Below are 25,155 nucleotides of genomic sequence, written 5' to 3' on the forward strand. Positions count from 1 at the left end.
ACTACGCAGTCCCAGATCAAACACGCTCCAGATAATGCGCTTCACTCAGCGCTGCGGCCAGAACTACGGCGCAGCGCGGGCCCCTAATGCCCTCGCGGGGCTTCTGCGCCCGCTCCGCGCCAGCCAGGCGTCCCCGGCTCTGAAAGCCAGGGCCCGCGGCGGCGTTTCGAAGGCACAGCACGTGGCCTTGGCGCCCCGTTTGGTATAACTTTTAAAACATCAGACAAACGCTTGCACCAATATGGTAACCCTTAAAGGGCTTCTGCTGATCTCAGCGGTCCTGCCCTGATGCTGCATAGAGGGGAGTGTGGTGGTGTTCTCTTTGGGAGAAAAAAGACCCCAAACTAGAAAGTAGTATCCCAGAGTACATGGTCATGGGGGCTTCCCTTGTGGCCCGGCACCCCGAGAGGGGAGGCTTGAGGTGGAAGGGGGGAGGGGGGAGTCGGCGTTGAGAAAGGCTGGGTCCAGGCTTGGGCGTCGGGTCGATTCGAGCGTTAAAGACCCGGGTTGAGATATTAACCAGAGACCAGGTCCCCAAGAGTGAAGGCCAGGGGGTTGGAAACGCTAGGCTGCACAATTCTGTGTCGAAATAAAATGTTTGGGAGGGGGTGGGGGCAGAATAAGAAAGAAACAAAATGCAAAACCTCTTACATCCCCCTCCCCAGCCGCCCTTCCCCCACGTCCTCAAAGCCGACTTCTGTGGAAGGCTGGGGAGTTTGGGGGGTGGGGTGGGGTGGGGGAGGAAACTTGTGTTTTTATGGTTTTTCTTTCTGCGCGGCCCGCCTCCCCGGCCCTGTTCCCTGCCCGGCGCTCCCCCAACTGCGGGCCCCTTGGAGGAAGGCCGCCCAGTCCCCTCGTCTCCCGCTGCCTGCAGGCCACCGAGCCTCAAAGCGGGCATTGTCCAGCGGGGGCGGGGAGGCCAGCGGGCCCCTGGAGAAGAATAACACTGCGCCCAAGTCCTGTTAGGGAAAGTTTCCTAATGCACTCCTTGTGGTAAAATATACTTTTAACAGGGCGGGGTGGGGTGGGGGAATAACTTTTGAAAAATCCATGGCCTTCTCTCACTTTCTCAACTCTTTCCTTTGTCACTTTTTCGGTTCTCAGAAAGGGGGAGAGTGGACCGGAAAAAATTGGAAGAGGGGCCGAAAATGTGAAAATGATTCTAGAACCGTCGATGTGACGGTTTTAAAATGCGGGTGGGAAGAGAAGGGTGGGGTGTCTCCACTCAGGTCTGGGCGGAGGACAGCTGCACAGTCGGTACGCCGGGGGAAAGGGGAGAGGGGCCCCGAGGGCGCGTGTGCGGGCGAAGCATTTCGCACCTCTTGTTTATCTTAGAAGCGAGGCGGGTGGGCAGGAGGGGGGCGAATTGTTCTTCCTCCCGACGGGCAGTAGAAGTTAAATAAAATGGAGAGGCGGGCACACGCAAAAAACCAAAACCTGCTGTAGACTCGGAGTCTCTTTCCTTGACCCGAATTGCAAATGGTGAGGGTTCCCTATTTGCAAAAAACTCCAAAGTCTTAAGACCCCCAGAGACAGCGGTCCTCCTGAGTCTTGCAAGAGCCGCGACAGAGAACCGTTAGAATTGGGGCTTTGGGGGCAAATGTGACTCATCTCTCATTCGGGCCACGAGGGCCCATCCTTCCAAGCGTTGCCATCTGCATTTGAGGGGTCTCTGGCTTTCATCTGCTCTTGCAGGCATTAGCAAAATAATGACTCGTGCCTCTTGTAAAACTCTACTTGAAAAAGTATATTCCAAGACACTGCGTTGGTGAATCCGTTTTAAAAATCAAATCAAAACAAAATAAGACTTTTTAAAAGCCCCGAGTCCGTGCTCTCCGTGTCCAACAACCAAAATAACCGAAGGGGCGCCATTAGTGGTTGTGGCTCTTGGGGAGTTGAGCTAATTTGGTATGTGGACTCAATGCCTTAATGCTAAATCGGCAACATAAAGGGCTGAAGAGCAAGCCCGATAAAAGCTCTAATTGCTACTGGAAGATTTGGGTGGTTGCTAGGATCTGAGGACCACCACCACCACAAAAAACCTCCAATAGAGTGTTTGGGCTGAGTACATTGGGGGTGGGGTGGGGGTAGAGTATCTATGGCGAGTAGTGCCCACATCTGCTGGAACTTCCATATCTAAGCTGTTCATTTACGGGAGCCAACTTATGAAATCTCCACAATTAGATCTTCATTGTTCTTCCTCCACAACACTGTCTAGAAAGAAAAGGTCTTCTCGGTCGGGGCCAATCCAACGAAGCGTTTGACGTTATTAAATAATAAAGCGATTGTGATTTACATTGTTGTTCAGAAAAAAAGGCCAATTATCCACTGTTATGTTGCCATAAAGATCATATTAACTCGAATTAGTAATCAAACAATATGCGAGCGTTTAAAAAAGTACAGCCGAACTGGGTGACAGCTACCGCGACGTCTTCACTTTCACCAGCGAACCCACCCGCGCCTGCAGCCGGAGCGATAGAGGCAGTCGCCGCAGACCCGAAAGGAGGGAGAGAGCAGCAAAGTGGTGATTAACGGTCTCCAGTGTTAATTATTCTCAATTAATCCCAAACAGTGCAGACCTTCCCTGGTTCTCTGGGAGTTCCCTGGTTTGGGATGCTCTGAAAATGTCCTCCTTTCTGGGAGGGGTTTATAAGAAATCCGGAAGAGGCAATCTCAGGGCAAGTGTACCTGTGAGCGATGAAGGTGTGTGTACGGAGGTTGCGCGCCGTGTGTGCGCGGGAGGTTTGCTGTCTTTCCCAGAGCCTAGAGTGCAACCGGAGGCGGGGGCCTGGGGCGGGCAAGGCCCGCAGCATCCTCACACTCCTAGTGGATCTTTGCGTCTTCTCTACTCAAATCACTCTCTCTCGCCCTCTGTTATTAGGTTTATAACTCTTTGCCCACTTAAATTTGTGCAGCCAACCAAGGAAATCTAAATAGGTTTGAGTCGCCCCTTGGGTACAGAATGGAGGCTTTAATAAGAAAGATTAATTGTGGGTGTGTACCTGCCGGAAGACGCGGCAGTTATCAAGTGGTGGCGGGCAGCGGGGCTAGGGGAGGGAGACGCCTCTCCTCCGAGGCCCAGACTTTAGTAGGCGCCGTAGGCATACTTATCGCAGGTCATCGGCAACTCGTTGCAGTCCCAAGCAAAGGGCGCCACGGAGATGGTAAGATACATGTCTTCTGTGTTACTTGAGGTTCTTATAGAACTTGGTCCTTATTTACCCTGCTCACCAAATCCTCGGACTCCCGACTCCTTGCCTCCACGCCGTAGGCGAGTGTTGGGTAAGGCTGTGACTTCGGCCCTGGGAGGTCTGCCTATTCCCGCCCCCACCCCACTGAACAATGTTCAGGCGAATGATAAAGGTTTTGCTCCAAGGGCTAGAAAGTTGATATTTTTGTTGCCGCGATTAAAAATGTATACGGTTACATGGTTTTTAAATAAGCAAACAGGGGAGCAATTTTCCTCTGCGCGATGCTTCAGCAAGTCCGGGCACAGAGGGAAATCAGCCAGTGGCAGGGCCATGGAATCTGGCCCCGCGCGGCGGCGGCGCTGGGGGAACCTTCCTGGTCCGCACAGTCCTTTTCTTGCCCCTCCCTCTTTCCACCAAACGCTCGGATCCCAGATTAAGCAGTGCGGGGCGGGTGGGGGGGTAGAGGTTGGGGGCGGAGAAGAGTAGGAACCGCGTGGGGGTGGTGGCAAGAAGGGATGGACGAGAAGAATTTCTTTAGTAGCGAACCCTCCTTGAATAATTCCATTTAAAACTTGAGGCACCGAGGCCTGAGTTTAAACAAATGTAAAAATGAAATCTTCAGAAGGTCCGGCCCTTCAGCTGCGGGGCAGCCAAAGGGTGGTCGCATCTTTGTCGAGAGTTTTGGAACAGTTGCTGCCTTTCCTAACCCCCTTCTCTATCTCCCAGTAAAACCAATTCAAAAGGGGACAGACTCCACTCCACCAGATTAATGTCCGTTCATTTGCAGGATTAACCCTCTTACGAAGCATAATAAAATACTAGAGGTTCTTTTAAATTTAAATAAACACCCCAAATTCGTGCCTTCTCTCCCTTCCTGTTTGGTCTCTCTCTCCAGACATCAGAAAACAGCGTCTTGGAACCTAGTGAATCTTAGAAGAACTTTTAACTCAGAGTTTTCAGATCATCTGGGGGCGGAGGGGCGGGGGTGGCTGTTGTGGGCATGGGTATTGGGAGAGAGTGGAGAGACCAGCTTAACTTTAAAAACCTATGGCTATACGTTTTGATTTGGAACTCTCGATTAAAAATCTATTTGTTCCTCCCAGGGCTCAGCAGATTTCAATGTTGGTCATGGAGCCACAAAAATGTTCATTAAAGGAACCTAACCAAGGCTACTGTATGGCCACTTTGTGAACTCAGAACTATGGATGGGGGGAAAAGTATGAAAGTGTGAGTTGATGTCACGCTGGCTGTCAGTGTGTGGTCTATTGTGGAGAATGGTGCTTTTTGACTGAACAGAGGGAGCCCCCCCTCTCCCCCTTCCCCAGCTCTACTGCACCTGCACTGGATGAGGGAGTCTCTGCCATTCAGCCCATCGCAGATTGTTCAAACAGAAGACATCTCTGACAGCACTCAATTCATTACATTTCTTCCTGCTTTTCAAACCAACACACACACACAAAATGAGTATTGCCAGCCAGTGACAGCCAAAAAAATCTTAAAATACTTTATATGCAGCTAATTTGGAAGCTCACACAACTAACCATGAAATATTTTGTATCCTTAACGTGTAAGCCTTCTTGAGAAAAGATTACCTGATTTTTCCTATTGAAAACATACCTCCATATTTTACACCGGCATAGTAAGTTTGCAAAAAGACACTGCAGCATGGCTCATGGAGAAGTTTTAATGGGAACGAAAGTAGAAATTTGCAAAAGAGAAAAGCCCCTGATTTATCTTACAGAACGGTGACTGGAAATGCATTCATAATTTATGCTGGTGAACCAACTTGCTAATAGAGGTGAGGTACCCAAGAGCCAAGGGTGGGCAGTGAGCAAAGTGAGAGAGGGTAGTAAGGGAGGCAACCAGGCTGAAGTGTGAGTTAAACATTTAAATCAATTTTCTAACAATAAAGTCTTCCTCCCATATGCTCAGGTTTATTTTGCCATCTTAGACTCCAAGATGTTTTTACACCATTTTACAAAACTGATGAGAGAGTGTTTAGAAAGCTGATGAGAGAGTGTTAGTCTAGTTTAACAGAAGTTGGAGTAAACAAACTCTCACAAGGCAAACTTGAGTTTATGAGATTTTCCTTGGAGGTAGGAGTAAGGGGGGAAACAAAGAAAGGGAAGAGGACTTTGAGCAGAAGGAAACACAACTTTGCCAGTTAGTATTTCAGACTGATTAAACTGTAATATTATGCAATAACCTAGAATTGAGTTACATGTGATAGTCAAATCAACCTGGATGTAAGTTGATACTAAACTGACTGTATGTGAAATATTGGCTCATTCTCAGCAAATCATTAGTCTAGCCAATATAAGGCCCTGCAATCCTTCCTGTTGCAAGGGCATTCAATGAATTACATTGGGTCGTAAATAAAACTTGAGAAATGCAGAGGTGTTTCACCTAACACATAATTTTATCCATTTCATATGGAGTGCACAGACCAAATGTCATTCTTATCTACAGTTTAAATCACTGTTCCAAGGAGTTCTCTCAGCAATACTTTTTTGATCTAAAAAAAGATTATTACAAGCTACACAAATTATTAGGGATGGAGAAGGAAAGAGAAAATCGAAATGGCATAGCAATGGCAAGCCAGAAGCAACTGTCCTAATCACCTCTCCATATCAGAATCGGAAAACTTTTGGGAGTCCAGTTCTCCAACCACCAGTGAAACTTCTGCAGCACCAAATAAAATAAGGATGTGGTGTACTTTGTAAAGGTGTTTAGTGTAATTTTTTGATCATCTCAAAACACATGTAAATCAAAATCAACTCATTCAGACTTCACAACAAACTCTAGTTAGCAAATCAAAAAACTATATTGTTCTTTACATATATGTAAATGGATAAATATATAAATATATAGAGTGCCAAGGTGATGGAGATGGTTGTCCTGTGGCTAACTGTATGTGTAGTGAAGACTCTTGCTATCGCTGTGTTTGGTTGTGTTGAGGCGGAGACTTCAAAAGCTGGAGCTGGGTGCTGGGGAAGAGGGCCAGCTCCCCTGGCCTCGTCCTGCAAGTGTTCGGATGGTCCTTTCTGGGACGCTCAAACGAATCATCTCATCCCGGAGGCCCTGCAGACCCTGACGTCACGAGGTGGGGGTGGGGGCGCAGTCCTGTTACTGGTCTGGCCGCCAGCGATAAGAACCCTTGGGAAGAATTTGCTGCTCCTTTTAATACAGTAATTATTTTTTCTGCCTTTTATGGGTGGGGGCGGCTCCTGCCAGGAATATCTGTATCCCTCCCTTCAGAAAGATGCCCAAGGGTGGCAAGTTTGGAGGATAACTTCCTAGGCGAACCCTAAAGCCAGGAAGGGCACTGGAAAAGGGAGCAGGGTGGTCCGAACAAGGCTAATTTCATGGCCAAAGACCAGCAAGCAGAGGAGGAACCCAAATGTCGATATTGAACTCGGAGTCCAAATGAGACTCTTTTGACTTCCCTATCACCTTCCCTATTACCATTGGGCAGTAAGAAAAGTAATAGCTATTAATCCTGTTCAGCGTCAGTGACTTTCTACTCATCTTCTGCGGGGTAACTATATATTATCCCTATTTTATAAACGGGAAAGAGAGATCTGCATCCTCCCATCCCCACCTACTCTGATCCTAGAGGGGGAGCAATATTCCCGGGAGCCCACATAGCTCCTGTAGCATCCCACAGCCATGTCTATCGGCAACCTCTGGCACTGGGAAGGACTAAGATCAAGATAACTCATGCTGAGCCTCGGCGCCAAACAAGGACAAACAACCCCTTAAAAATAAGGGTCTGGGTTAAGAGGCAAAAGGAAGGCAGAACTTGAGTCAGTGAGCCTCTGATTTGGGAAGTCTAGAGTCTAGAGCTGTCTTTGGCGTCACGATGTCAACGTGGAGAGGGCTGGGGTACAGGAGCTAGAGCACTCTGGAGGGGCGAGAGCTCTCAGCACCTCGGGAGACTGCAAACTTGCCTGACGCGGGCACGGCCCAGGGCCTAGAGAGGAAATCGGGCAGTTTGGGCAGGGTCCGCGCGGAGAGAACTCGAGCCCCACGCAGCACCTTCTCAGGGAGCCCGATGGAGGCCGTGGTTACGGCCGCGGTGACGTCAGGGCCCCGGCCCAGCGCTTGGCCGCCTCAGCTTCCATCTGCCGGCGCATCCGCTCCCAGCGCTGGGCGCGGCGCGCTCCCTGGGGCAGACGGTGGGAGGCCCGCGCGCTCATAGCCCTGAGTCGCGCCCGGCACAGAAGCACGGGGAGGGAGGGAGAAGATAGTTCAAAGCGCTGAAATCTTTACTAATACTGCACATTTCATCTGTACATAAAGGCAGACGAGGGTAATGAAACGAGTGACTCCTGGGAGCTTTTACATCACCTGGCACTTCTTTGCAAAGTAGAGCAAGCCTCTCAAGTCCAAAATCCCAAAAGTAACAAATATCTTTGCGTCCTGAAAAGAGAGGACGTCCTATTTGCTTTTAACAGAAACTAAGTGCACCGCTCAAGGAATAAGAAATACTACCGTTACACCAAGATATAAAATAAAATCCCTTGAACCCGCATACAGAAAGAGAGCTGTCCACCATGGGAAATCTTGGCCTTGTCTTAGGAGCCCACGCTCCCAAAGAGAAGTCTCTTAGTTAAAATAAGAAAGTCAAATCTATAATTTCCTAAAGGCCACATAAGCAAAACAAAAAATTGAAAACAAAAATTGTAAAACTGGACAGCATCGTCAGAAGGGAGTGATGTTACAACGTCTCTCTGGGTGATATTAGAGGTCATATTTCCAGGAAAGTTTTTAAATAGAAAATAACTATGAAAGACACTAAACCAGTTCTCTGGTTTGGGCTATTTCCTTATCTCTGGAAAGCTCTTTCCACATTTGCTTACTCTAGAACTCTGGAAGCCGTGTCCCTTTGGACTTTAATCCATATTTTCATAGTAAAGGTCAAGAGTTTCTCCCTCTTCTCCTGTCTTAAAGGGATTCACCTCATCGAGGAGGTCCCTAAGGAAATCCATCCAGCCATCTTCCAAATTCGGTCAAAAAAAAAAAAAAGCAACGAAAATAAATCAATCAACCCTACCCCCAATCTCACTTGTAGTTGTCCTGAAAACAGCCTTTGCTCTGAGAGCAAGGAAAGGCAGTATAAAAAACAGTGAGATGCAAATTATTTTAAGGCAATATTGGGGGGGGGGGTCGGGGGGTGGAAAGGAAGTTCAGGAAAATGTTAATTCAGGCCTCTGCTAAAGCTCATGGCAAAGGAAATTCCTTCCACAAAGCAAAATATAAGAACCCGTTTTGCAAAATCCTCCAAAAGCAAGAAATAAAAGCAGGGGGGAAGGATATTTTAAAATCTTTTAATTACAACAAATAAATTAATTAACAATGCCAGATATCAGGCAATCAAACCACAATCAAACTTCAATCTCAGGGCATTTAGCTATAAACTGTTAGCAGTTGAAAAGTAAACCTTGTGCACACAAAGGCACTGTTTAATTTTCTTCTTGTAAGGGTTCTAAATGAAGACCCCATCACTATGCAGTTAAACGATATTTCTTGTCTTCCTGAGGTGCTGATCAGTTCTTTATAATGTGAGAAAAGTGGCAGCTCAAAACCCATCAATGGAGCGCCCACAACAAAAGTTCTGAAAAGCTGAATGAATTGGGTTTGTAATTACTGCATCCCATTCCCTGTTCCCCCACCCCTTGCAGCTTATCTCTTATTCATTCACCTTATATTATTGTCAAAGAATCTTACTCTCAAAATCATTCTCTTCCCATTTTACCTGGGGTCTCAGAGGAACTTATGACAGGGCAGAAATGGAACATTCACCCCCCCACTACACCTGGAAAGGTTCATACCCAATAGGTAGAGAGAGGAGGAGGGATTATCTTGTACCCTAATTTACTGTGAGACTACTAGAACTCAGTACTCAATCTACAGAATCTTCCATTTTAAAACCTGAATTTTACTGGCAAATGGGAATCTGTATCCTTTCTAAATTCAGAGCCTGCTTGAGTTTCTGAAATTCTGTGACATCTCCACTTAGAAAAGGCAAAGGTTATAAATAAATCTCCTCCCCTCTCTCTCCAAATTGCAAGGCCCTGAAAGACTATGCCAGACATGATGCAGAAATAAGACAACTTATTATGTTCTTGTTTTCTTCCTTTGAAACCTAAAACCAGTAAATAAAATAGAAAAAGAGACTATAACCCCCCTCCCCCTTAATACACATACACATACTCCCAATCCAGGAAAAGATTTTATGAAAAAGTCAGCTTTAGAATGCCAGGGCTCTGTGTGTATTTCAATTCAAGGCACTGCTGATGGAGATGATTCTCCTGAGATTTCCTACTATAAGAATGTGTCGGTTCTAGAAATAAGTACAGCTATTACAACCAAATCTACTAGCAGACTAAATAATTAATTGAAGCGTTGCTCTTTGACCCTTGAAAAGTCCAGTAGGGACACGTTTATAGTAATAATACCTCCGAATGAGCCCTTGTCAAATATTCATTTAGTGGTTAATGTGAGCCATTTTCCCCTGGGACCATCTGTAATACCCGCTTCCCAGCACTGGCAAGAAACCTTGCTAATCTACTACAGCTCAGCAAAATATTTTAACACTCTTTATTTAAAGTATGGGAGGGGATGCAGGGAGAGAAAAAAACTGCAGAGGGAACAAATAATCTCATCCTTCTGCCCATTTCTATCCTGTGTATAAGGTTAGCAAAACATTAAATTCACCTCTTTCACTGCAAGTTGAATAGTTTTAGTGAGCAGGATAATATCCCAAGGAAGGAACTGAACACTCAACAACTTTAGCACTGGGAGATAATCATCTCTAGGCAAGCTTATGGGTTTACCCCCTTCTTGGAAATCATGTTATAATTAAAATATCATATGTTCAGTATCGATCTAGCCATGAAACTACACATCTTGGGGAACCGTTTAACCCAATCCAATGAGTGATGAAATATGCATCATTTTCCTCAAACGCGGTTTATCAAAAGCATTTATATTTGCAAACAAAATGTTTTTCCATTCATTGGTTAGGACATATGGAGGGTTAGGAGGGAGAACGCAAGTACTCTCCTTTCAGTAGACAGTAACAGTCATTCAAAACTAGTTCAACTTCCCACAATATCACTCTTGCAAAATATTTGAATCTGAGCATTTTGCCAATAAGTTTTTTTCTTTTTCAGTCTGATCCTGTGGGGCTTTTTAAACAGGTTAGTGCAGTGCAATTACTCCAAACCCCAATACATATTTCTAATATATCTTTTTTTTTTTTTTAAATATATACACTCTATATAGTTGATTGGCTCAAATTCCGGGAATATTCTACCCACCCCCCAGCAAGATCATTTGGATCTTTATTCAAAGTTTCTTTTATTCGTATGTGTGAGCAAGAACTGGCGAATGTGCTCATTACCACGTGAATAATCTGTATATGCATTACAATGGCTGGCCAGGCCAGGGGAAATTCTTTTAGAGTCTCTGCATTAATTAGGGGGGGAAATGCCTCACTTAGAATTGGGAACTGGCATAATAATTGTCTTTCTCAGTACAATATTACCCTAAAAATGAGGATGAAAAAAGGGAATAAAATAAAAAACCAACACATAAAGCAATCCATATGAAATAAAAAGAGAAAATATGAGGATATCCTCAGCTGAGCCCAGAACTAATATAACAACACCACGAGAGAGAAATACTTTCTTGGAAAACGAGAAGATGCAAACCAACGGGATGAACTAATTTAGTGGCTGCAGCCGATACTTTACTCAAGGGTGAAAGGCGCAGCTGGATTCTAACTTCTCCAAAGTTGTGGCAAGTTCACACAACAAGCCCTTGAAATTGTAGGAAGGAAACCCACGCTCCTAAGGCAGGACTCTAGGTTCCTGGTCCCCTTCGGTAGGGGAAGATGAACGACTTAAGTAGTGAATAAAATAAAAGTCCCCGAGTCGGTCTTACAGATTCTCTGCGCCAAAGCGCGCGGGTTCGCTGCGAAGCTGAAACATCGCTAATTCAAAGACCGTGGCGATTCCCTAACTTTTCCGCTCCCACTGAGGATAACTACAGTCTTTCTTTACCTTTCCTAGGGCAAAAGAAAACAACAAATCCAATCTTGTTTCTCCACCCCCTTTCCCCTCCCCCTACTTCTCTACTACTCTAGTAAAACATGGTTAACAGATCAAAAGCACAATCATCTCTAAATGTGATTAGACCGGACAAAGTAAAATATCTACCTCAGAGTTGATTGTTTTCTTCTTTAATATGGCTGTTGCCTGGCTTCTCTTTTGCTTGTTATCAGCTGCAGAGATTATCCGATTTGGGGCTACAGGCTTGGACCCACGCTGTCAATTTAAGAAATGGAATTCGTGGAGGGAGAGAGAGGAAAAAAGAAAATAAATAATAATAATAAATAGCTGTGATAAGTCGGGGAGTTTTTGCAAGCCGCTCTCTGCTTTCCCTTGTCCCTAAACAGGAAAATGTAGAGAAGAAAGTTTATGAAGTGATGGAACAAAGAAGCAAACCACTTGTTTCTTCTCAGACAATAGCAGGGCCAGAGTAATCTAAACACCCACCCAGCAGATGAGCACTTTGCTTGTCTAGTTTGCAATTATTCCTATACAAGAAGCATCATTTCCCCCTATAACCACGTTTCCAAAGGGCCATTGTGCTGTGAAGAAAACGAAAACAAAACCAGCCAACCTGGTTCTGATTTGGCTCAATACCCCATCTGCTAAGCTACATGAAATTTTTCAGAATTGACTCCTTTCTGGCAACAAGTGGCATAAATCAGTTTAAGTCCCCATCATGCTTATTCATGCTGCTTAGAAAAGGAGGGGGTGGGTTTACAATATATGTCCCTAGTTTCTATTTTGGAAATGACATAAGCATTCCCATTTTTTCGAGAATACTTATTCAATTAATCATCCAGCCATTTATTTGTTGCTGTTAACATTAGCACATGCTACTGGACTAGAATACTAAGGTTTTAGGTACTCTGCGTTCTTGGCTGAGCACAGTATATTCCCCGAGGAGCTGGGTTATAATCACAATGTTATCCAAATAAATGAAAGACTCAAGCATAATTTCAGTGTCCATATTTCAAAAATTTATTTATCTCAAACTGTGCATAATGGAGTAAAAACTTAAGTTGAAAATGTACCTGTTATAAGGATGGTATTAGTTCAAATATATACATGGATTCTCGGCAGACTGATTCAATAATACAGAGCCGAATCTTTAAAATACAACTACGGAAACTAAAAGTGGGAAAACCTTAAAATATCACAATAAATTTACAGAAATATTACAAACCATAAGAAAATATTTCAAACACAGTAATTTCATGTTGGTTTTTCATCTGAACAAAATGGAAAGTTGGGAAACAAAAAAGCTATTATAAATTACCAACGATGTCAACCTGCATGGCCATTTTTGCTTTTAACAGTTAAGTTAAAAAAATTTAGTACAATCTAAAACTTTTGCCCCTTTAGAGACCACGGAGATGGTTTTGCCAGTACTTATTCTAATTTTTTCCTTTTGTACAATTTTTAAACAATTAAAATGCCCAATCTGATTACTTTTCTTCTTTGCACGTTTGCAACTGTCCTAAATTTCAGCTGCAGAATCAAAATTCAGCAAGAAGCCTCTCCTTGAAAAATATTGGCAAATTCTCAGCTTATAAACAATGGACATTTTGATTGCCATGTTTATCTCGATAAATACTGTACAAAAGTTGCTTGCAAATATTAAAACATTTTTTTCGTCGCTTGGAGACTAGCTCTAAATATTATTGGTAAAGACTTTTGCAAACTTTCTGCAAAGCTCCTACCGTATCACTAGAACTTTTAAAAAGTTTTGCGTAGTTTTCTTTCCTCCAGATCTATACAAGGTCCATTCCCTCGCCCTCCCCACCTGCCCACCCCAGGTTTTCTCTGTACAAAAATAGTCCCCCCGAAAGAAGTCCAGGATCTCTCATAAAAGTTTTCTTGCCGGCATCGCGGTTTTTGCGTGAGTGTGGATGGGATTGGCGTTTTCTTTTGCAGCTGTCATTTGCTGTGGATGATTTTTTTTTTTTTTTTTTGAGCGTACCGGGTTTTTCTCCATGCTGTTTCTTGCTGTCCTCCATTTCCCTCTTTTTCTTTGAAAATGTCTCCCCCGCCCCCTCCAGTTCACCGTCCGGCCCTCACATGTGCGAGAGGGGCAGTGTGCCGTTAATGGCCGTGCCGGGCACCGGGCCGCTCTGGTAGTGCTGGGACATGTGAAGTCTGCTGGGGGCGGCGGGCTCCGGCACCTCGGCGCCGGGGAGGTACATGCTGATCATGTCCCGGAGGTCCCCGGCTTGGCAGGGCGCCCTGGAGTGGGAAGAAGAGGTAACCACGGGGGGGCTGGAGCTGGCCTCGGACTTCACCACCGAGCCCATGGAGCCAAGCGCCATGCCAGGGGTGCCCTGCTGAGAATAGGACATGCTGTAGGTGGGCGAGCCGTTCATGTAGGTCTGCGAGCTGGTCATAGAGTTGTACTGCAGGGCGCTCACGTCGTAGCGGTGCATGGGCTGCATCTGAGCGGCGCCGTGCGCGTTGAGGCCCGGGTGTTGCGGGTAGCCCAGCTGGTCCTGCATCATGCTGTAGCTGCCGTTGCTCCAGCCGTTCATGTGCGCGTAGCTGTCCATGCGCTGGTTCACGCCCGCGCCGAGGCCGGCGCCCACCCCGACCCCGCTCGCCATGCTGTTGCCGCCCGGGGCGAGCAGCCCTCCCGGCAGTGTGTACTTATCCTTCTTCATGAGCGTCTTGGTTTTCCGCCGGGGCCGGTATTTATAATCCGGGTGTTCCTTCATGTGCAGCGCTCGCAGCCGCTTGGCCTCGTCGATGAACGGCCGCTTCTCCGTCTCGGACAAAAGTTTCCACTCGGCGCCCAAGCGCTTGCTGATCTCCGAGTTGTGCATCTTAGGGTTCTCTTGGGCCATCTTGCGCCGCTGCCCGCGGGACCACACCATGAAGGCGTTCATGGGCCGCTTGACTCGGTCCGGGCTGTTCTTCTGGTTGCCGCCCGCCGCCGCCGCGGTGGAGTTGCCGCCGCCGCCGCCGCCGCCGCCCCCCGAAGTTTGCTGCGGGCCCGGCGGCTTCAGCTCCGTCTCCATCATGTTGTACATGCGGGCGCTGTGCGCGGGCCCGGCCCGCCGGCGGCCGCCGACCCTCGGCCCGGCCGGGACTTTGGGGGGCCCGCGGGCGGGGGGGAGAGGAGGAGGGGAGGCGGGCGGGGGTGTCGGGAGCGCAGGGCTCCGCGAGGAAAATCAGGCGAAGAATAATTTGGGGGAAGAAAAGAAAGAGGCAAACTGGAATCAGGATCAAAAAAGCGCTTCCCTCCTCTTCTGGCCGATCCAGCCGCCGCCGATGATTGTTATTATTATTTTTTGGAAAGGCTTAAGCCTGGGGCTCAAACTTCTCTCCCTTTCTTTCTCTCTCTTCTTCTTTCTCTCAGTCCTAGTCTTAAAGAGGCAGCAAACTACTTTCCCCCTTTTGCAAACACTCTCTTCTCTGCCTTGACAACTCCTGATACTTTTTTGAACAAGTTAATAGACAACCATCCATGTGACGGGGGCTGTCAGGGAATAAATGGGTTTCCAGCGACCAATCAGCGCGCGGCGGCTCCTCCACTCGAGCCCAGCCTTGCCGGCGGGTTTTGCATGAAAGGGGGCGGGGCCTGCCGCGCCGCCAGCCGCGCGGGGGAGGCGGGGGGGAGGAAGGCGCGGGGGGGAGGGAGGGGGAGGCGGCTCCCACAGCCTGCCTGCCAGCCACTGAGAAACCTTTGTATCCCCTCTCGCAGCAACAGGTCACACCACACGCCTTTTCGGAGGAAGTGGGTAAACAGCCCTAAGACTACGATATTTTCTTCTTTAAACTTAATCTTGAATTTACTCTTTTGGTGCGGACTGCTGAAATGAGGAGGGGGGCGCGAGAAGCTGAGGTGGGGGGGTGGGGTAGGGCAGAGAAGGTGGCTCAGTGAGACTGTCCCACTAATATTTCGGGAAACCAGCCGTGCTGGAGTTGGTGTGTCATTGTTCTCCCGCTCCTCCGCACACTTCCCCCAACTCCAGCCGCTCCAGCGCTTCTCCCTAAGCTGGCTTCTCCGCTCGCCCGGCTCGCTCCAAGGGCACCGACACTCTCTCGCCCCCTTCTCACACTGTCCCGACAAGAAGTTCTGTCCTCAAAACCTTCTTGCTTCCACGTAATGTACTCTGTTCCCCGCCCCCCCCCCCCACCCCAATAAATCCTGCTCCGACTGTGCGGTTGCCTCCAGAGCTGAGGTCAGACCAGGCCTGTGTGAGCAGCCGAATCCACCCTCTTCCCGGCCCAGCTCAGCCCGCGGGGCAGGAAACCACAGCTTGGTCCTCACCCTAGCCACAGCTCCCACCCATCTTCCTCCACTCAGTCCGTGCAAAATGGGACGTTCGTCCTCTCTCCCCATTCTCCTGAGCTCCCCGCCCCCACCCCACCCCCGCCCCAAGGAGGGATCTCAGTGGAGCGGGGTTCCAAAGGGGGGCTGGGGGAAGAAAAAGATCAACCGAAGGGCCCTGAGAAGTGCAGGCTGTGGGGGAGGGTAGTCTCAACTTCCTGGCATCCCCGGGCACTGCTTGGAGGTGGCTTTTGAGCCGCACTCACAAACTCCCTCCCACGCAGAGTTCCCAGGACTCCAGCAGAACCAGCCCTGGCATTTCCCCCACTGACTTCTACCGCGGTGGCCGCATCGCCCGGGCAGCCTGGGTCTGGGCTGCCCTCGAAGGGGGTTCCGGGCCTGGGAGGCGGGGGTGGTGCTCTCCAGGCACAGGTGCAGGCCAGGCAAGGCAAGAGGAAGGCGACCTGGGCTGGAGAAGGGAGCGAACCCGGCCAGGCCCGGGCTGGAGGAGGATGGGATGGGGGCGGGAGTAGGGGCTCAGGAATCCTGCCCTCCCAGGACCCAAGAGGGTAATTTTAGCCGCTCTCCCATTGTCCCGACGTAAAGATTTCAATAGGTAGGCGCTCAATGCGCAGAGCAATGGCAGCACGTCCGTTACAAATAGGTAGTTTTGTTTCTCTTGTTGTCGCTACACGGAGTCAAACAAAGCCCCGTCTAAGTTTCCTTCCACTCTCTTGTTGGGATCTTTGTGGCTAAAATGCACTTGACTACAAAGCGGGGGGTGGGGGTGGGGCGGGGGGGACGGGAGGAGATGGAAAAAAAAAAAAAAACCTGATGCCATTTCTTTTTTATAAAGGGCTTAAACCATCAGGGTTACTTATTTTCTTTCTTCTATAACACTCTCTCCGCCTCCCTCCTCCCCTGATCTACCCTTACTCACCCAAAGAAAATGTACTGAATAGTATCTGTCGGCCACGTTCCATTTATTATCTTTACAAAACTGTGCATTGTTTTGTTCCTTACTAACCTTCTTCCCATAACCTACCCCCTACCCCATCCCCCGCTCCAGCTTCCCGATCCCTGCCTTCCCAGGCTTTTCTGTTCTAGTCAAACTCAAGTCTGCTCCCTGGAAACCCAGAAAAGTTGTGGAAAAGTTGCAGACTTTTCTTAGTAAAATATTATTTCCAATCAGCCTCTCCTACCCCTGCAGTTTCTCTTATTAGCACTTAAGTTATGATTAGTTGTAGTTATCAGGAATCCGGGAAGGATGATGCTAGTTCGAAAACTTACACACTCTTCAAAATAAAGCAGAACCTTCTATTTTAAAGTCTTTAATGTTTTCAGTTTATTCGAGGTGTAATATTAAGCTAAACAGAGACCTGGAGTTAGGAAAGAGAAAAGGTTGAGAGGATCTGGGTAACAGAAGGCGGCCACCGGCTTTTCAGCGCGTCTGATTTCAGGGATGTGGCTGGTGCGCCCCCTACTGGTGGATTCACTTTTCCAAGACTATTGCTTTTACCTTTAAAATAAGGTGTTTGGAAATAATTAAAGAAAAAAAAAATGAGGGGGATGGGAGTGAGACCAAACTAATTGCACGTAATCTAAACAAAAGAAAAGTTAACATGTATAAGCTATGAAACCAAATCACAAGAATCGGATTTAATTTGCTTAGCTTAGAAATGTACATATAACCTCGAGATAAGTGGGAGGTTAAACCATGGGAAAAAATAGGTACAAATTATGAGATTCAACATATGAATGAATTGTGATTGTCCAGACGCCATGAAGGGCAGACCAAGCATTCACTTTATGATTGTGTATGCATTGGTCTGCGCTTAATAGCATTATCGGAAAACTAAAAAAAAAAGGTTATGGATAATTAAGTTTGAAGAAAAAAAATACAAGGGGTTGATGTGGATAATGGTGTATATGTATTAAAATAAATACTAATAATGGATGGTTATAGAAGCAAACGTTATTAATCTCTCTCAAGGGTAGTAGTAAGAGGCACAAATTTTTCCTTGGTATGATATATAAAAGCTTTTATACATTCTCAGATGCATGTGTTTGTGCCTGAACTCTATAATAATGCATTTAAGAGGTTAAAGGGGCTGGCTAGGTCTTTTGTTAATTGCTTTTATCATATAAATAAGCTATGGAAATACATTACAATTGTGTTATCATTGGTTGCATTTATTTACAGCTTTATTTTAATTAAGCCTGCTGTACTTATCAAGGCAATAAACTAACTGTGGCTGGCGTTTATGCATAATAATGTGCTATGAAAATAAGATTAAAGAAGATGGTGATAGCAGAAACAATTTTCTCATTAGATTTTTTAGAACATATGCATTAAAAAAATCAGATCACCGGCCACTCTATTTCAATCCAGCACCATCACTGGGCCTAAATATAATAATAACTATAACAATCATAATAGATGACAGAAGCAGCCCGGCTTTAGGCTTCTAACAGACGGCTACAGTACTAATAACAATACACCATTGACTACTGAGGAATCAAAATAAGACTTGGAAGAGGGTGCTTCATCCTCTGAGAATTTAAAATGTTGCCACTGGCACAGTTTATGAAAATGTGAAAGTGCTTAATCTAAAGATAGTGTAACATTTCCCTTCCTTGGGCAGCAAAAAGCTGCACACTTTCAGAGTAAGCTTAGAAATTAAGAATCCTTAATGCCCAGGATATTTTGATTCGATTTTGTTTTATTATAGGCCCCAACTCCAAATCCTTAACTGATTAAGTGTAACTCAGTTTTTTAAAAAAACCTTTTGCATTCATATTTCCCTCCTGAACTCCTGCATCCCTCCTCAAGTGTTGTATCTGAAGCCAACTAACAATTTTGTGGAGATGGGGGACTGTAGACTTATTTTTTCTCCTTAGTGGCAAATAGAGGTTTAACTTGCAGTAATTAGGTGAGAACTAGCCAGGCATCTTACTATTATGATGCTTGTTAAAAAACGCTTCTTTTCTGCATCTGCATTTGAGTGTGTTCCCCTCCTCTCTTAATCTTCTTATGGAAATGAAGGCAAACGGCAGGGAACCTGCAGAGTCTTGGAGAATGTCCTTGTTAACTGGAATTTCTCAGCATTGCTAATTAGCAGAGTTTGACGACCACCAGTATTGGGGGGAAAGCTCTGTTTAACCACTCACAAACCATTCCGAGGAAGAGCAGACTAATTTTATTTTGTAATTAAAATCTGAAAAGGGTCCTATTTGACAGTTAGGGCTATGAGAGTTTTATCTCCCCGTGAAATAATTACTGCCTTGATAACTCAATTTTCTGAAAAATGTCAACTGTGGGTTCCAAAAGTTTTAATTTCATTATGTAAGGAAAAAAAGAGAGAAAAATAGAAGAAAATGTACAGAAAGAATTTCTAATTCTGGAACTGGTTAAATATATTAGGAGTTGGATTTGGCCAAATGAAGGGTTTTTTTTTTTCTCTTCTTCTTCTTCCTCTTTTAAATCATATTTCCTTCGAATGCTAACCTTCCAACCAGCTCCAGGGAAAGTGACCATAGCAGTGATCATACTGGAGTGAAAGAGATCATACCAGCAGTATGGGAAGTAAGAGGCGAATACAACTAAAAAGAGAAGTACGGCAACCCAAGGAAAGTTCCTGACTTTAAAAGACAAAAATAAAGGAGGATTTTCGGTGTTTGGGACAACGTTGGTGCAATCTGGTAAGATGAGATTTTATTGACATTTAGCTCCCAACGCAAGAAAAAAGAAAACTGAGAATTATAAAGAAAGGAAACTGGTATAAGTCAATTTTTAAAATGCTTCCTTCCCCCTTCTAAACTGGAAAAAACCTCAGTCACTCCAAACTGGATCATGCCACAAGACTTTCAAAATGATCAACACTTGAGTCTCCAAGATTTATCAAACAAACATAGGTAAATGAAGGTAAAGAAAGAAACGTATTAGAGGATTTTTTTCCTTAAAAAAAGCACCATATATTTCCCCAGAACATCAATACAAAATAGTCTGGAAAAAGTTAGAATACTGAAAGGAAGAGCAAAAATTAGAATAGAATTGTCTTGTTACCAAACTTCATTTGCTTTAGGAAATCCAAGAGGGGGATACTTCAATTTTTATAAAGCAATTTTCAAAATGATAGAAACTTTCACTTGTATTTCTCCCATTTTCTTCCTATTGGCAAAGTTGTCAGGTTTTGGAAGTGTGGAGGATTACTGACAGCAACAGAAACAATAAATGTTTCTAGCTGATACAAAGGACTAGCATATACCTCTATCCCTTTTTATTTACTAAGGCATAGACATGCATGTGGATGCATGATAGAGTGACAATTTTAAATTGCTTAATCATATTTTTTTCTTCTTGTCTGTCCCTTCAGCACCTTGCATTTAATTTTCAGAAGTGGTATTACACATAACAAATGAATAAGGGGATAACAAATGCTATTTCAGTCCAGACCCAATTTCACCAAATAATTTCACTCAAGAGCTGTAAGGACCCTTGAAACCTAAGGAATGCAGGGCTACTCTGCATTCAGTTCCTTTTTATACTCATTTCTTTCATCTAATTCCCACTGATGAAATAAATACATTTTAAAAAGAACTCAATAGTTATAAAACTAAATATATTTCTCCTTTCAAATTACAGCAACAGAGTTATATATAATCACTTGTGTATGTCTTTAGGGTTGTATATAATAATAATCATATTGCTTATAGTATGTATTTGTGTGTGTATATATATATATATATATATACACACACACACACATCCCTGTATATTCCAGCTTAAATATTTTCTGGAAAATACTTAACACAATTTCACAATTTCATTTCTATTCCTGAATTATCAAGCAGTTTTAACATAGGATTCAGTCTCTGTACTGCAGCTATTGTGCAGGGAAAATTCAGTGTGGCCATTAAATAATCTAATTATTAAAATAGAAATTCTCTTTTTAAAAAGACAAACTGAAAACTTAAAGGCTGCCATTCTGGGGGAGAATGGATACAGGTATGTGTGTGGCTGAATCCCTTTGCTGTCCACCTGACACTATTACAACATTGTAAATCAGCTATATTCCAATACTACATAAAAAATTTAATTAAAAATAAGTAAATAGCTGCCACCAGTGGTTTTCATTTGCACTGAAAAAAAAAAAAGATCCTCTGATTTTGATATTAAATTTAGGAGAAGCAAATGAAAAATAAAAATCAGCATATAGATCACCAAGAACTGCAAATGGCCCAAAAAACACATGGGCCTTTTCCCACCTCTAAATCATTGCTTGTGAGTCTAAATACGTATCTCCCTGATTGACCATACTATCTCATGCAACTAATCATACCAAAGGAACAGGGTTTCCTTAGAATCCTAATTTTCCAGCGACTAGGATTGTTGCCCCCATTTTGGGAAAAAGACGATTGTCTCAAATTTTCCAAATGTGATTATTTCAGTTGACTATGACCACAGCTTTTATGTGAAAAACAAATCTAAGTCCTCCTTAAAGTTTCTCTAGACCATATTAAATGACAGATAAGTAACACCAAAGTGTGGGCTGGGCTCCTCACAGCCTGCACCGGCGGCCCACCAAGCAGAGAGAACATCTTTCCCTTAGCCTGGTCCCTTCCAAGCCACAGTAGTGGGGTTTAATTTCCTTCCTTTTGGAGATCTCATGGTGCACACTGCTCCTGTGTTACCTGCAAAATCCCCTTTCCAGAAGTACAGTCAGGCATAATACAAATTCCCCAAGAGTGACAACTCAACAACCTCACAAGGCAGAGGTATCTGACACCCCAAAAAGCAAGTTGGGGGAAGAAAGATCTGCTTAATTAAGGTATGTGTGAGGGACAGGAACACTATCAAAGGAAAAGGAATTAAGATTTTCACCTGTTTCCATGAAAATACACTGAAAGAAAACCATTAGAACCAACAAATAAACACCATACAATCACCATCAGCTCTAAACAAAACTGTTACCCACTTTTGCTCCAAGATTTGCAGCAACATCTAGCCCTGGAAAGCACTGTAAATGAAAGTGCACACCCATACTGGATGGACTGGCATCTTTAAGGCCTCCCCTCTACATCTGGAGTACTCTCCCCAAAGCTCTTCTGCTCTCAAAAGAAATGTCTGAAGAGTCTGCCTTCCCAGGGGCCCACTTCTGCTCAAGCCCTAGCACCCCTGCTTCCAGACCTGGCTCAGGCTCACATGAAGTTGGGCTTCCAAATCCATCCCAATGGAATTCTCAGATCGCTAGCCTGATAATCTTTAAAGGCTCCTTGGGAGCTGGGGCTCTGACTTTTATCTCCCCTCCCACACTTCTTTCCTTTTTGCAGGCTCTCCTTACTCCTTTTACCTCCCGCCCCACCCCTCTCCTTAATTTGAAGATCATTGACACGATAGGCTGTAATGAGTCCTTCAGAAACTGTTATGATCTACGGTGACAATCTCTGCACCTAATTCACAGATTATTGACAAGCACTGTGGGCTCAGTGGTGTCAAGTTGTACTTGTAGTTTCAACACCCTTCAGCAACCCACATAGCAGCTGGGCCCTGGATTAGGACCCACAGTCTGGCAGCACTTATCTGCCCACTGAGTGGTGGAGAGGTGAGTATCTGTCTATACCCCAGCTCCTGCCCAAGCTGGGCTGTACTTTCTCCCTGGTTCCCTGTCTGTCTCAGGGTTGGATCAAATGAACTTAAAGATCTTCAAAGTTTAAAGACAAAGTAAAAGAGCAAACAATAATAAATGAAGGTTCATCCTTATAATCTTGGTTTTAATAATCATTTTCTACACTCCCAAATAGCTACAAAACTCCAAGCCTCATATACTGGCTTTCAGAAGGAGGGTTTGTATTCACCAGGAAAGGTGTGAGAGATGGAGGGGAGAGGGGTCTGAGGACTTGGCACCCAGTGGGCCCAAAGCTAGGCTAGCCCATCCTCCTGGATCGCCCTCAGAAACGGACAAGATTGACTACTTACAAAGCAGGGGGCTCAGCCAACAGACGCGGGCACTGGCGTGGACACTGGGACAAGAGACCAAAAATGCCCGCCCCGCCCCTAAAGGGCACTTTGCTCCTGCAGAGAAAACGCAGCGGGTTGCCAGCGTTGCGGCTTTGCCTGCTACCACGGAGTCAGTTGCTGCCTCCTCCCTAGGCCCCAAAGATGCGAGGCTGCTTTCCTGCTTGCCAGCGTGGGGCGTGAGATTTCTGCAGAGGCTGAGGCCGCCTGAAACCACAGCAATGACACTGTGCTGGGAGAGCTGGGTGGTATTTCCAGGCCTAGGCCACCCACTTGTTCAGTTCTTTTTCCTAAACTTGGGGCTGTGCTTTCTCCCTGGGTCCTGGGAATCTGGGGGCTCATTGCTTGCCCTCTGGCAGCCAGGTGCAGCTCCTTCCCTAGACTTCTCCCAGTAGGTTGGGACCCCCGCGGGGCAGAGGTTGCGAGGGGTGGGGGGGGAGGGGAGCAGGGCGCGCGCGCGTGTGTGTGTGTGTGTGTGTGTGTGAAATCTCGGCCTCTGCTTTTGCAAATTCTACATCACTTCGGAACAGCAAGCATATATCTAGCCCCTTTAGCTGGTCACCTCCAAGATTCTGGTCACCTCCAAGATTCTGCTGGTTTTGGCCTCCCTACGCCTTAGGCAGCCTTGGACCGCGGCTGTCAGAGCTCAGTTTGTCACCTTAAGGAGGTTGGCATGAAAGTTTGCCCAGACTTAATATTTCTGTAATGGGGACTAACTAGCCTTTCAGTGAAGCAAAGGGTGGGGGGGGGGGGGGAAGGGGGGAGGGGAAAGTCTGCTTGCCTGTCTTTTCCATAGAATTCCAGGTAAAAACGGAATAAAAGCCTTGAATCTCTATCTGCCACTGTTTCTGAACTCAAGTATTGAGAAACAGAAACCAAGATTTGATTCTGGAATCAGGGAGAGAAAACATCTCTCCTCTCACCCAACAGCAATTTCCCTGAAAACACAATCTCAGATCTGCTGACTGGGAGGTGAGAACAAAGGTAAGACCAACGTTAAAAACAACTTGTGTAGCCACAGTATTAAATCTTTTAAAAAGTAATTCTATTATGAAAATTAAGCTAGTTTCCTTCAAAAGGCAAACTTCAAGCAAGCAAGCAAGCCTTAAACTTCTTAAGGTTTTTATCTAAAAGTTAGAATTGTAAGTACAGCCCTCAAGAACCATATCACCAAACACCTTGCTGAGATCATGTGTGTTCATTTAGCACACACGTCGTTTCAGTTTGATCTTAAACACCTAAACAAATCCATGTTTCCCCACTGTTTTAAATTCAGAGAATGTGTCATTTTTATAGTTAATCTTTCTGAACGATTTCAAAGTGTACCTTTGCCCTCACTCCCAAACCAAAGAAAAAGTCAAAGCTCTTTCTTACGTAGACAGGTAGTTTTTGAAAGTGTAAAAAAAAAATACTCCTTTTCCCCTAGGATGATTTGGATTCCTAGTCAACGAAAATGCTGAATTCCAAAAGAAAATACTCTTTACCGCCGGCACAGCTTTCCTGGAATCCTACAGCTCCGGGTGGGGGTGGAGGGTGGTGAAGAGAGAGGGAGAGGTATCAGGAACTTGTTTCTTAGAGAATACCTGGAATTTAAGCGCTAGCCGGAAAAGGAAAAGTTTGATCAAGATTGGTCTGGGGGAATGGAAACATTCAAAGAGACTGGCCTTTTAATTACACTCTGAAAATAAATTTTTAAAGGAGCAAGTTATTTCGTTTAGTCAGAGACTCTGTTACTACATGTGAAGGACCTCTTAGGGCAACAAGATGCTGTGGACAACATCAATACAGCACGCAACAGCATCTTCGGTTTTTTTTTTTTTTTTTTAATGTGTACAGAACGGGAGAGGTAACTTTTGGTTGGTTCTCCACTGCTACAGAGGAAAATCCTCTTTCTCTCTCTCTCTTTTTAAAATCATGCTTCTGTACCTGTTTTACTCTCGCTGAATCTTTAAAGAGAGTACCAAACCCAAACGGGGGACAGGATGTGGCTGCGGGATGTGAGGAGGGAGAATAGATTCGTCTTTTTTATTGAATTAAAATTGTGTTATCTCCTTTTAGTTTTTGTTGAATTAAACTTATATTATCTTTCAAAGATACAAGAACTTGTTTCCTGGTCCCATCTCCTTTTTGGACGGTAATAAAGCGTGTTATCTTTAACCCCAGAGCAAGGTTCTAGCGATTTCCAGGACTGGCGCTGCGCAGCTCCGACTGTGTCCAACAGGGGGCGCTGGGCTCGAACCTGCGCGGCGGCTCAGCGCCGCTTCACATCTGAGCCGGGTTCTAGCCCCTGAAGGCGAGAGCTGCTCACGGGGTCGAGTACAGAGCTTTAGTCTTCGTGGATAAAAAGAGATTAAAGGCTAAATTCTTTTTTGGGGTGTGTGTGTGCGCGCGTGCGTGTGTGTGTGTGTGTATGTGTGTGTGTGTGTGGCGGGGGTTTATCAATTTTAACCAACTACGAAAATGTAGAGCTTTTTATCCTTTGATGTTCTATATAAAGAGACTCCTATCGGTGGGGGAATTACATGGTTTCTGAGCCAACACTGCAGCTACAGTGTGAGGGAA

General features: G+C 45.4%; 1 protein-coding gene and 1 long non-coding RNA gene across 2 annotated transcripts in view; both read right to left on the reverse strand.

Moving 5' to 3' along the window:
* Nucleotides 1-25,155, reverse strand: part of LOC100849009 (uncharacterized) — a 45,045-nt gene that overhangs the window by 17,418 nt on the left and 2,472 nt on the right. Inside the window, exon 2 of the long non-coding RNA XR_233352.2 lies at nucleotides 11,417-11,524. This is a non-coding gene — a long non-coding RNA (uncharacterized lncRNA). The remainder of the gene's footprint in view (nucleotides 1-11,416; nucleotides 11,525-25,155) is intronic.
* SOX2 (SRY-box transcription factor 2) lies at nucleotides 13,248-14,726 on the reverse strand. The gene is given in 1 exon segment (NM_001105463.2): nucleotides 13,248-14,726. A coding segment is annotated over 1 exon segment (966 nt). The 5' UTR covers nucleotides 14,332-14,726; the 3' UTR covers nucleotides 13,248-13,365.

This window comes from Bos taurus, chromosome 1 (genome assembly GCF_002263795.3).
Source record: "Bos taurus isolate L1 Dominette 01449 registration number 42190680 breed Hereford chromosome 1, ARS-UCD2.0, whole genome shotgun sequence".
NCBI classification, from domain to species: Eukaryota; Metazoa; Chordata; class Mammalia; order Artiodactyla; family Bovidae; genus Bos; species Bos taurus.